Below are 14425 nucleotides of genomic sequence, written 5' to 3'. Positions count from 1 at the left end.
CCCTCAAAATTCTAGACGGTAAGGTCGCGCCGCGGGGTCGTCGACCGCCGCTCGTGTCCCGTTACTTCGTAACGTAGACGCACATCTACATGCCTCATCCATACCCGTGTCCAGGGTGGACCAATGTTCTGTAGTAATTATTTGGACCACTTGATTAATTTTTTTTTTTTTTTTTTTGTATTAATTTCTTATTAACCGTTTATAATACAGTGGTACCTCGATATATGAATGTTTTGAGATACGAGCCGTCGAGCGAGCGATATTTTGCTTTGAGATGAGAGCAAGATTTGAGATACGAGGAATCGCACGCTGCACCGCTGCACACGACCCCAACATGCGGGGTGGATGTTGGTGTCTAACAGTGTCTCCCACCTCAGACTAACACTTAACAAAAACAACTGAGGTGGTTTTTTGGGAGTACGGATTAATGGTATTTCAATAAATTTCAATAGGGAAAATTGTTTTTAGATACAAGCAATTTGACATATCAGCAAGGTTACGGAACGAATTAAACTCGTACTTGTATTATCCTATGTATCATCCTATTACCAGCAAAATGATTTTTTTTTTCTTTTTATTGTTTATTTATTTTTTTTATTAGTGTTAATAAATTATCTATCTATCTATATGTTTTTTATTTGATGTATAATAAAGTACGCCAAGGGTAGCTCCTCGTCTACGTACTTTTATTGCAATAGTTCTTAATTTATGTCTCTTTATATATAAAGCAATTTCTCTGATCGTCTGCCGTTTAAATACAGAGACAACTATGTAGATTGGACTCATTTTTGCTCCAACGTCGTTTAAAATCCATAAAGGAGCAATTTGCAATAAAATTTACGATAATAGTAAATTATAGTACTATTTATCATGTCTAATCTTTAAATGTTATTTAGAAATAGCATAATTTTCGTATTTGGATACATTATGCTAGAATAGTGTATTTTTTAACTACTTCAGAGATAATTGTTTTCAAACTCACCAGAGGGCCAAATTTTTTTTTTTACTATTTAAGGGTTCCTGTTGATCATGACCTCGTCTGATGGAAAGTGATGATGTGATCTAAGATGGGGCTCGCGGGCCCACGAATTTAACTTTGACTGAACTGAATTTAATTTGGGTATTTCTGTCCCATTCATGTTTCTGCCGTTAATCAGTTGTGTTTGTGAAATCAATGATTAGAGAAGACCTTTCTGATATCAAATAGAGACTTTATACGAACAAAGTCTCAACTGATCTTCAACTCCAAGACCTTTAAGAGTTGACAATGTGTAGATGATTTCTCTGGTGTTACAAATCATTGTATATTTAGATAGCTGCCTGCTTAGCTTAAGATCCGGCGGACCATATGCTTGTGTGTTATTCTATACATTTGGTATATTCATATAGCAAAATCTATGATATAAATTGAAATCTGGTCAAATTGTTTATACTAGTGTGTGAGGACAGAACCCTCTAATATCAGGACTTGTCATGATATATAAATAGATAATTTATGTCTACTATTTGCAGCACACAAATAATAAAAAATATAGTTATAAAAAATACATAAAAAAATAACATAGATTTATAGGTTAGGTCGCTTTTGTCGTACGTGGTGGCGTCTGATTATATTAAAAGTCTGTTTAAATTTCCGATCAACAGTCCTATGACAACACAGAGCACAGTAAATACCGGTAAACCACACCTAATTCACGTGTCGGCCCAATCCATGCTAAATTAGCCCCACCGTCTGCCACATCACATTCCAATACGTTTGCCGGAATGTGGACAATTGGACGTGTGTAGTCTGTTACGTTAAATATAACGGCAAAAGTAGACAGAATGCCTATTATCTAGGGGTGACTAATATATAGTATAACATTTGTATATTATAGTTTTTTTTTTTTGATGAGTGAAAATGGTATGGTAACCCCGTCTGCGCTAACGGGATACGCTGGCGGAGCACCAGTGAAGGGTGATAGATGAGAATGAAAACAGGCCAGTTAGCCAATCATGATGAATTCATCAGGAATTAAGCATGATAGTTTCCAGGGGAACCGCGAGGAAGTCGACCTGGTTGGGTATATTGCTAGCAATAGGATTCTCAGTCTCCATTACTAACAATCCCTTTCCCCCCTGTATATTATAGTTACAATATCTATATATTTGCTCAATAATGGACGTATTAAATATCAATTATTTCATATATAGTATCGAAAAAAAGAACCCGGCTGAAATTATTATAGATACATTAATACGTGAAGCAAAAACTTTGTACCCCTTTTTACGAAAATTGTGCGGACGGAGGAGTATGATATTTGACACACTTATAGTTTGTATAGAGAAGGAGTGCAGAATGCTAATATTTTTATAAAATTATCCATAAAAAATGCATTAAATCTATAAAAAAAGCATTACACACACTACCATGTATTCGACACAAACATGCATATGTACTCCTTTGTTTATTGTTAAGTCGTAGTAAAATTGAGAAAAGATTGATATTGTTTGCTTTTAATATTATTTGTCTATAGTCTTACTTAATGTTAAACATAACCATAATAAATTAATTTATTACAATATGTATATGTTATGATCGAGTTAATATAGATATCTGACCGCTATGGGCGATATCGAAATGGGTAATGACCTTTTTTTTGCAATGAATGTTCAGAGAAACCCAATATACAGATAACGGAGCGATATCGATATTACCCATGCCTACTCTTAACTTCTTATTTATAATTTACTAGCGACTCGCCCGCTATGTACCTGCATTTAAAATCTGTAATATCTTCGGAAATATTCATTTAAATTACATGCTGTAAAGGGCCATATTGATCTATATTAAATGGACAATGTATTTAAGGTGCTTAATTGGATAAAATTTGTGCTGTATTGCTTAAAATCACTTCGTAAATAAGCATTTTTTTTTTTTCACGTAAAAATGTGAAGGATAAAAAATTGTTATTGTGTGCTATCCTTAAGAGATAGACATATACCATCGCGGACTTTTTTGTTGACCTTTTTAAGGAGTACAATACTGTAGTACATTATTTTGATTTATCTCATGGGGTTCAGCCAGCGTTTGCAAATGTAAGCACAAAAAATGTGTTTATTTACGACATCACATTAGAAACATCTAAATTTATCAGTATTTCTCTACAATATTATGCATTTATTATACATATAAACCTTCCTCTTGAATCACTCTATCTATTAAAAAACCGCTTCAAAATCCGTTGTATAGTTTTAAAGATTTAAGCATACATAGGGACGGACAGACAGCGACTTTGTTTTATACTATGTAGTGATTTTAAACAATTACGTTCTTCAAAACATTTACCTTATTTATGAAAAATCATATTTCTTATAAGTTACACGTGTACTGAATTTCATTCACATCCATTCAGTAGTTTTTGTGTGAAAGAGCACCAAACATTTATACATCGTTACAAACTTTCGCATTTATGATATTAATAGGATTGTATGCAAGCAATGCTCAGTTCGGTTTGCTTGGTTGTTCCGCGGCCGCTAGCGCGTGCCGCTAGCATCGCTTCACGCATAACAATACATGTATTTACCATGTATCCGATGTAAAGTCGTACTGGTACTATAATACTAAGAGTGACCCCCCCTAAGATAACTTTCACAATGTGTTATCTCTTCATAATAACTCATTGACGTGCCATCACCTGCCACCGATGCCCACATATCTGACAATTACGCGCTGGTCAATCGGCTTGTAAGATCTGCTACTGGTAATCAGGATAAAGGATATGACCTGGGATAGAGCTGGCTGGAGGAAGATGCATGAATTAGTTGCATCGACAAGAGGAAACTCTTAAATGAAAAAAAAAAAAAAACTGGCAATCACTAATATTTAATAAATAAAATTCACTCGTTCGTTTCATTCATTCATAAGTACAGGGTTTTATTTCGTGATTTGTTTGTACTGATGTATTGGTTTTTACTCCCCTAATCACGACGCCCTTGGAATGAAAAGCAGTGGTGACCTTTTGTATTTCATATGTGTAATATACATATCTATAATGTAATATATATATATCGCTTAATATATATATATATATATATATATATATATATATATATATATATATATATATATATCTTAAGCGACGCAATAAAGAGTAAATAAATAAATATATAATTTAACACATCCTTACTAATAGTATACATAATATACTATGATATTTGGTATACGCGTACAGTATGGGATGGAGCTACTTCTTATCTCGTTCAGTAAATATATCCTGGTCACGCGAACGAAGTCGCAAGTAAAAGCTAGTACATCATATACTGATGCATATGAATAAAACCGCGGGAAATAGTTACTATTTATTATAAAATGTAGATTAAATTGAACTTAATAGAAAGATATTTAAATTGTGCAATAGCGTGTAATATGATTTAGCAAATTTATAATGATTCAATTTCTATCACTTGTTATATATTATGCAATGTACTTGTATGACAACATTACGATATATTCCCTGCGAGTGGCATTATCTCTAGGTCAGTGGGATGCTAAGTCAACGTATACGCGGTTGACATAAGACAATTATGACAAATCATAGTAAATATATAATAATTACGCTTATTGTTTGCGTTGATATTGATCTTTCTAAAGGTTTTACTGCACTATTAGTTGGGGAAGTGAAATCGCTTTGTTTAAGTAAAATGCTGATCGTCTGAGGATGGTATTTTTTAGTTCAGGAGTTCAGCAGTGGACAATAGACGATAGATTATAATGAAATTTTAAAACATAAATTTTGTGTCGCAAAAAATCGTAACAAAAAAAAATTACGAATTACCTCATTGTTTTATAGACGAATAAAATGAATTAATGGACGGAGATGTTTCAAAAACACATTATACACGATGGGGATCAGTACAGAGGTAAATTTGATCCAAAAATATTATTCAGAATTAACGAAAATATCTCGTAACACTGTAAATTAAGTCGCTTAAAAATTCTAACCTTTCCGTTGGGTTCTGGTTACCATAATAAAGTTTAATTATCTCACTGCAATGTGTTTATCCTTCTATAAATTTTATTTTTCGATACAATACCTAACATAATAATAGGAGAAGCTACCAAAATAGATCTCAGTGTAGGTACTAAGCCGTGATCGACATAAATATTGTTTATTTATGAAGACTACTCCACATGAACTGTTGTCCTTGCCCTTGACAAGAAACCAGTATTGTGGCCACGCAAGAATGTAAATCTTGTTTCTAAACTACGTTTTTCCTACTGCCATGTTTCTTTACTAGTAACTAGTTGTCGTTAATGTCGTCGCATTTAATTCCAGGCTAACTGTAGAATTTCTTTGAATATAATTTCAAGTAACGAACGTTGTATTAATTGCAAATCGTTTGAAACATGTTTATATCGATAATTAACTGTAATAAATAAATTAAAAATGTTTTATATATGTAATGAAAAATGGTTATGATGCTAATGAAGTTAATGACATGAATGGCAATAAATGACAACACTGTCATTCATAGCTATTTACTACTCCTCAATTTTACACATTACTTCGATACTTGTTTAGTACAGAGAATTCACTCCGCATCCCACTAGAGTATTATTTACTATCGTAAAAGTAAAATCCAGAATGTTTTTCTAAATAACATTATTAGGATTCTTCAGCATCCGTCGATCACTTCCTGGTATTTTGCGTTTGCTGTCACTACGTCTAGGTGCCAAATGCCCTAATATTCCAATACGCTTGAATTTAACCGGCGGTACGGCTGGATATTCCACACAGCTATAACTAAATTCCTATGAAACGTCTGCCATACTTGTCTTATACGTAATATTGTATAATTTAATACTGTTTATTTTTAGAAAATTGTTCAAAAATAATTTTTACTATATTATTAACAATAAACTATACTCTTAAAATGTTTATTTTCTAGTGAACTAGCCCTTGAGTTACTACAGCTCGCTACCTTAGGTATTTTCCATAATATGTCAAGATGTCACGAACGCTTCACTCGAACCAGAGTACTCCGACTTATTATGTCGACCGTGTCGGTTTGATGTCACAGCCGTTTAATCTGTATCCCTGAGGTCAGAGGTAATCATTTTATCATCACAACACAAGTAACTCCCGTTCGTGCGTACTTACGAGTATAACGAGTTTGGTTGATCCGCCGTCTCGCTCTGCCTGATTGTAAACAGTTTAGATGAAAGAATAGACGATATAACTAGTCGTTTGCCGCCACCCACTCCAGTGTGTGGTAGTTTAATGCCAGCATGTTTTTACGTTTGAAGTAGGTACATACGGTGCGTAGCGGAATATTGCAATGTATTCATCCGGTCAATGTAATGTGAATTCAAAAGTTATGTCTTAATAATTAAACTCTTGACTTGATAAGCTTGCGCGTAAAAATGGCGTCACGTAAAATGTCTACGAACTACACGATGTAGTATCCAATCGCTATCGTCCCTATCTTTTGGCAATTAAAATTTCAACATGTACGTAATCGTGTTAATGTAAAGAGAGATCGACTTGACCAAACGGCTTCACTCATCGTAGATCTTTCTTTGACAGTTAAAAACATGTGCGGTGAATCAGGGCCATTGCATTAAGCAACGCCGATAACGGTGATGGTTGCTGTACTGTCGTAACAATCGGTCGCCCACAATCCACGCCGAAGTTCAGAACTAAAAATAGTACAGTTAGAAAAGTACACTAACATGTTTACAACAGTGGAAATCTACAGAAGATCAGAACTATTGAATTTCGCAGTTTGTCCCATGCGAACTTAACGCTCTCGTGATATTTCCAAAAATTCCTAGTGCCTAATTCCATTGTATAAGAAATCGTAACAAAGTTTCTTCACTCACAAGTTTTGTAAAGTTAGTCATTTTCTCTTTTTTCCCCGGGCACATTGTCATTTAAGTAACTCAATTAAGTATTCTTACGTCATACACATCGTTCGTGTATAAATTCAATTGCGATAGGTTTTTGAGGAGGCCTTCGTTAGTTTCTTCCAATAATGGCATTTTCCTCTGTCGCCTAACTGGTTTATGTTCTTACGGCGCAACAAAATGGCCGTGGCAACAGGTATAGGAGGCGACATACCGTTGTGCGTATGTAACATAATGTCATACATGAATTACATATTGATGACAATGGCGGAAGTCAGCGGACTGTATACGTAGCGCTTCTATCACGCACTGTCCCATTTTCTTTCAAACCTTATGTGCAATGAAAAAAGAATACCATAATTCTTAGCACTACCACCATTATTTACATATAAACTTGGAAAACGTCCAAGGAAATCAAGAGAATCAGGATATATTACCTGCACCTGGCCGATCATTTCAATAATAAATCCCTTATAGGTTTTGTCTAATACGATAAGGAGATTTATCTGTATACTGTCAAGCTTTTTAGTGCTGAGCAAAGGTCTTCTCCATTTCCGGAAGTAAAATCTAGCTGTGTCGTTTTACCACTTTTTGTCTCCGTGTCTTTACCCAGAAATGTCGGTCCATTGATAACGTGATTATCAATGGACCGACATTTCTGGATAAAGATCTCATGGATAACGTGATCTATACCCATGCGGTTGACGTGATCTCCGAAACCTACTCATACTCCAAACTAATCGTTTTCTGGTCCACGTATTTAATACTATTCAATCCAAAAAATAGACGATTCTGCGCTTACCGTTGTAGGTACGGTTTGAATATAAAATCTGCACCGTTTAATTGGATTACGGTTGAGTAAACCCAATAAAGGTCGCTGCGTTTTATAACAGTGCAATCTCTACTTTGTTTACATACAAACTAAAACTAAATATAACTGCCAGTTTTGTTTGAAACTACTTGTAATATCCTTCATGAAACGCTCGTGCAATAATTATTTATAGCTTCTTACCCCCTAAATCTCACCTATTGACGTCACACGTCAAAAATGCAGTAGCGAAGTGCACGGCCACTGCGCCGGGGGCGGTCGCACGCGCAGCTCACCGTCACATCATCCTCGATTGTTTACCCCGCTAGTAAGTAACGTAACGTGCTACGTTGCCGCTCCGTGCTCGCCTCCTCTCACTTTCGCGGTTGCCGCCGTCCCGCTCCACCTCAATATACCCGTCTCGTTTCCTCGACTAGCGGTGCTCGACTTTTTTGGACATGCAGTTTTTTCCGTTCTCGGTTATGATCTCTTTACGGGGTTATTATTGTTTACGGGCAACTGTAATTGCTTTTATTACACGGAAGTTGTCCGTTTTTGCGTCTATTTCAAAGTTGGTTTAACAGATTTGAATAGAACAAATTCTATGCTATGTTTTAGACATTTCAAACTTACAATCGAGTCGGGTCCGTGTACAGCCATTCAAAAGACATCAACGCTTGTGATGCGCTCGCGCATTTTCATTTGTGCACCAGATCAGTGAAGTGGCCGTGATAAGCCAAACGGGAGTAGAGTACATCTGTTATGGCCAGTTATCGTTTAAAAATACTTGTAACACAATGAATGATTGTAGTTCTATTTATGTAATTAAAGTTGTGTCAATATTATCTCCTATCTTTCAATGAGAATGTACTGTAGATGTATTTTTATACAACTTATATAAATTTATATGAAATATAGATTTTTTAACAATATTTATATACACTGTACATAAATTATTTTTTAGTTTAGAGTAAAAACTACAAATAGTTTATGTCATAAGTATCTTATCAGATGATTGCTTCTGATTTTGTTGACAATATTATCATGATATATTACAAAAACCATTCCATTAAAAATTTCTGGCCTCATTTGACTGCCAGCTTTTCAATAGCTTGTGTTTAAGTGACGTAACTCCTCTTTAGAACCGGTTACAGCCGGATTATTCCAGAAAAGGCCCGGCTTTCGCCAGGCTTCATCCGGGTGTTATCGCCGGGTATGTTCGCCAGCTCGTCGCTCGTTTCATATTTTAAATTCAAATGACCGTACAATTTTTGTGGGCTTTATAACCGGCCTTTCCGGAGAATGTGTTCATGTAGAACCTAATCACTGGAAATTAAAGTTCATTTTGCAATGTCGTTTCCCAAACCTATCTCTATTATTAAAATCAAAAATATATTATGTTATAGATCATCAAAAACTAAATTAAATGAAATTTTGTACTGGTTTTTGGATTAATGATTTCGGTTCGTTGTAATATATTTTTTAAATATTTCATGATTTGGAGCATTTATGTTTTTGTAGTGAATTGTCAAATAAACTAGTTTTGAAAATAAAAGTTACTATTATACACTTCACACTAACTTTTACTCATGACTTCGTCCGCGTGACCGAGATGAAAATAAACCTATATCCTTCTCCGTCCCAAATAGCATGCTTATACCAAATTTTATAGTGATTGATAAAGACGTTAAGGCGTTATAGAATAACAAACATACAAACTAAATTTCACATTTATAATATTACTATGGATTAGTTTATTTAGTTAGTTTAGATATGATCCTATATATGTACATAATAATATAATATGGCGCTAAATAGACCAACCTTGTATTAATTTAGCGACGTCTTTAGCAATTTTTATAAAACTATCCATATCCCGAGACTGTTCACGTAAATTTAAATAAAAAAATATCTTATATTTTAATCCAAGATGATCCAAGGACGAACCTTCTGTGTATCAAAGTAATTCATTCAACCGTTAAAGCGTGATTCGTCGTCAATAAATGCCCAAACGCTTGCAAAGATGAAAAGGAACTTTTAGAATTTTAGTAGAATATCGATTGTAGTTTGAACTGATAGGACTTTGGTACAATTATTGTTTATATAGTAAATATAATATTATCATGGTATTGAAAAAGATGCGTTAATGTATAAAAAAAAAATGGCAGTCCATCACGTCATACAATAGAAAGTGAAGCAGGCGTGCGCGGGCGCATCGGGCGCGATAGAAAGCGGCCGGGCCCGTCTACCGAACTCACATTCACACCAACAAACATGGCGCATTCTTTACATCAACCAGCGATAGCAACATAGTAGTGATTTGTTTGAGAAGGAAAGTAAATTAAGTACTTTGTGGATGCGAAAGCTGTCCAAAATCACACAATCGCTTACATGGAAACAGTTAAATGTTTTGTTGTACAACTGTAATTAGTATTATCATATTTATTCATGAATATATCGATTAAATTTTTTTTTGATGGATGATAATGGAATGGTAACCCCTCCTGCGCTATCGGTATACCCTAGTGGGGCCCATCGTGACGAATTCAACGATAAATTAGTCACGATGGCTTCCAGGGGGAACCGCGTGGAGGTCGACCTGATAAGGTATATTGATAGCGATGGGGACTAATCTCCCCGTTACTAACAATCCCTTCCCCCCTATCTATTTCTATTGGTTTAAAGTTTTGTATGCATGTTTTATGCTGTATTTTCTTTGTATATGTTTGTACTGAATGTGTCAATTTTTAGGTTTGGTTTGAATATGTACAAGGGCTTCTCAAGTATATATCATTATCACATCAGCCTTTAAGTGTCTATTGCTAAATATAAGCCTTCCACTTGGGGGGTTTTACCATTAGTTGCCACACTTGGCAGGCTGGTTAGTAACCGCAGTCAGGCTTTAGAGACCTTTTTAGAGAGACGCTGCTGCCCATCCCTCGTCCTTCCTTAGTCGGCTCTTAGACACTCACGAGAAAGGAAGGGATGGCCTATTCTATGCTGGGACCACATTGCCAATATATAATAAATACATACAACGACCTAAACATTGCTTTGTTGTAACTGCATACTAAAAATAAACTTTACTTGCACTGTTTCAAACTAGCGAATGTTTAAAAATATTTATGAAAAGTTCAGAAAGTTGTCGGAATGTTTTATATTTACTACATTCATTAAAGGTCTCAGTACGCTTCGGGTTAGTGTGGTCAGGCTCATTTGGCTTGTTTTTGCCATTGGCTGCCCAACCGGATATTGTAGTGTCTAATAAAAAAGCCGGTCAAATGCGAGTCGGACTCGCGCAACGAGGGTTCCGTACAAAATCGACAAGTTAAAAAACATCTTTTGTAATATGACTACAAATTTACAGTTTTAGGATTTTTTCCTTTACTTGTGCTACATGACATTGCTTCTTGCCAAATTTCATGATTCTGGGTCAACGAGAAGTTTATTACACTATAGGTTATTACCCTATAGGTTTTGACTCCCTTTGCGAATGTCTAAATATGCGATATAAATGGAACATAAACGACCGTATCTTTGGATTGCGTCGATTTAGAAGCGTGATTTTTTCACTACTTTAAAAGATTGCGGACCTGAGTATATAATATTAATTTTAAAATAATGTTCTCACACATTCCTAAAAAAAGTCCTACAAGGGTTTAGTTTTTTCCTTTGAAGGTACGGAACCCTAAAAAAGGACTATGTAACTGTATATACTGCATTCTTTCAACAACTTCAATAGAACCTATTCACCCATTAACTTAATTTACATCAAATTGCGGTTCGACTGTGAACTACACATTGTTTTAGATATGAGAGCTCTTATCAGATATTAAAACCATTACGCCCAAAGGAGGGTTCCTTTAACACAAAACTTGTTTGTATGTAATTATATCGTCCCCTTCGATGTGAGGTCGGGTCGAGCCGTCGTCTGCCAGGTGTGGTGTGGACGGTCGCCCCTCGCGCGCTGCACATGGTAACCTCGCGGAATCAAGTCCATTGAACTTTTATTAGTTCTATTTAAGTAGCTGAACGCCCACTACTGATCGGCCTTTGGAAATGTATGCATCTTTTAATATGTTTTCATTTTTATTACTCGTTTTATTGCAATACTTTTTAAAGTTATGTTATTGTAAACTGCGATATTGAATCAGTTTACCAGAGGGAGACTTTGTACAAAAGTCGATTGCTTGGGTACCTCTGTCCCATTCGTGTTTCTACCGTGAAGCAGTTGTGTTTGCATGGCTGTGTTTCGGTTTGAAGGGTGGGATATGGAGTGAATTTACAGGGTACGGAGGAATAACATCTGAGTCCTCAGGAATGGTAACGCATGGGGGGTATCATGGGCGAAACAGTATACTCTGTTATGTCTATGGTACTGCTCATGTCTATAAGCGACGGTTACCACTTTCCATAAGGTGGGCCGTCAGCTTGTTTGCCATTCTATAAAAGTTGTATAAAAAAAAGTTTATTAGTCAACTATTGGCATACTAATTTTAAATTCAAATTAATTTATATCACGCCAGTAATATTACGGGACAGGCAGAATTGAGCGCGAACAAACATACGTCTATTTTCAAACTACTTCGAAATGAATAAGTTTTTAAATTTGGTGTATTGTTATTTTATGTAAGAAGTCTTTTTTTTTATCTTAAAAGATATACTTACAAACTGATCTTATAGAAATTTATTCAAATTCTGTTCTGTGCTTTAGTTTTAAATCAAAATAACTGGTTTTGCTACAATTTCCTTCGGTTCTTTTTTGTGGCCCAAAACCTTAATTATTATTCTAAATTTCGTCGGATACACTTTCATTAGTGTCTGGTGCAAGTAAAATCTAATTATTTTTAATTTCGAAAACAAATGCAAATGCAACAATTTTCGCAGTTTCTCAAACGGTTAAAATTAATTTAGGAAAATAAAATCATCATGTCTATTTATTTACTACGTACATACGAGTCTGTTACTCGTCCTCAAGGTGTGTACAACGGAAAATTTTATCCACCGAGAACAAAAGTTTGCATGTACGCAAACCATAAAACTTGGACAGAAAGCGTCTTTCTTATTGGACATTTCTTGCACAAGGCGCAGCCGTCTCTTCCGGGAAGGTGTTTTGGCTGATCCCTCTTCCACCTTGGTACCTCTGCTGGACGCCTGCCAATTACGTATTTAGCACAAATTCGAGGTTTCATGCATTCTCGATTCATCCTTATTAATTAAATTGTTTATTCAATTTATTCTTGGTATGAGTAGACTACACTTTTGTTAATTACATTCTTGTGGGGTAAATAATTCGAACGATAACTCAATGATACTTTCGGGTTTAAAGAAGCTGACTGAAGTACATTGTATAATTTGTAAATTACATATTTTATTTTTATTAAACTTTTAAATATAGGATTCAGAAATGATGTCTTCATTGATTCGTTTATAAAATTGAAAGACAATCGACTCCACATGAGATCTTACAACTCCCGTGAAACATTAGAACTGAAATAATTTTATTATGGATTTCTTTTCTAGAGGCCTCCTATTATTTTATTCTAAAGCCATGCTAATTCTTAAATGTACTAGGTATAGTAATTTTATTTGATCGTCGTTGACTCCATTACTGATCATCCAATCTCTCTTTACAGACCGAACTCTATGGCATAAAATGGCGTAAGCTCGTGTGGGGGGAGACTAGAGGCGGCGGCGAGGGCGAGGAAGGTGCGACTCCCCTCGCCGACCCTGTGATCAGCAGCTACGCTCGTTGCCTCGCCGGCGACATCCTGTGCGTCTGGCGGCGCGTGCCAGCGCCCCAGCCGCCCGATATCTACGAGATGAGCGCGCCCGCGCCGCCGCCTCTCTCCCTCCGAGCCGCCAAAGAGCTCTGGATCTTCTGGTACGGCGAGGAGCCCGACCTGAACGGGCTCGTTGCTCCAGAGTTGATTGCAAGTCGTGAGTATTGCCACAACTATTTATACCACTAAATTGGATTTTAAATGTGCAATATTTAGTGATGTATATTCAAATATTCTCTACTGTTCTAGAGGTCACTAAACCGGTTAGGAACATCCGTTGTGTGGTGGTGCAGGTGCAGTCTATATGGATAGGGTATTGTACATGTTAAACTGGTGATAAAGTTGCTGGGTGCAAAATATTGACGCACTAAGATAGTTTCATTATAAGATATTAATCTTGTTTTTTTTTTTTCTACGGATGAAAATGAAATAATATATCCGTCTGCGCTATCGGCATACACTAATGGCACACCAGTGAGACATAATAGGTGAGGATGAAAGCAAGTCAGTTGGCCCATCGTAACGAATTCCACAATTAATTCTAGAAGCAACCGCGTGAGGGTCTCGTCCTGTTCGCGTATGTTGTTAGCAATCACTAACAATCTCTGTCTCCGACGAATCTTGTTAGGAGTCGCCTAAAGTAGCATTTTAACATTTCGCAGAACAATCGGGCAATAATTTGTCACGACGACTAGAAGTAGCATAATACCTCAACTTAACAGCTCGTTAAGCAAACCGGCGCGGTGCAGGTCTTCGATAACAATTAACCCTCAGATTATAAAGGTCTTGCGAAGTCATCCTCCGAACAATAAATATTCCAAGAAAGTGGATCGCGGGGAAATGTTTCATTAATTAATCTATAGATTCAGATACCAATCTCTGTAGTAATAATGAAATACTTACGTCAGATAATTCCAATACTCTCATTGTTTACGCCCAATCATT

The 14425-nt window shown here is 35.9% G+C and overlaps 1 protein-coding gene across 4 annotated transcripts in view; it reads left to right on the top strand.

Annotated features, from left to right (window-relative positions):
- LOC113517317 (mediator of RNA polymerase II transcription subunit 13) overlaps positions 1–14425 on the top strand; it is a 98841-nt gene that overhangs the window by 16019 nt on the left and 68397 nt on the right. For all 4 annotated transcript variants that reach the window (XM_052901616.1, XM_052901615.1, XM_052901614.1 and 1 more), the window contains exon 2: positions 13334–13637. In XM_052901616.1, coding sequence (XP_052757576.1) covers positions 13334–13637 — 304 coding nt within the window. The remainder of the gene's footprint in view (positions 1–13333; positions 13638–14425) is intronic.

The sequence above is a fragment of the Galleria mellonella genome, unplaced genomic scaffold, assembly GCF_026898425.1.
Source record: "Galleria mellonella isolate WM207_F2 unplaced genomic scaffold, CSIRO_AGI_GalMel_v1 utg78, whole genome shotgun sequence".
Lineage (NCBI taxonomy): Eukaryota > Metazoa > Arthropoda > Insecta > Lepidoptera > Pyralidae > Galleria > Galleria mellonella.
The sequence above is the reverse complement of the archived record's forward strand: the minus strand, read 5'-3'. Positions and strand labels throughout refer to the sequence as shown.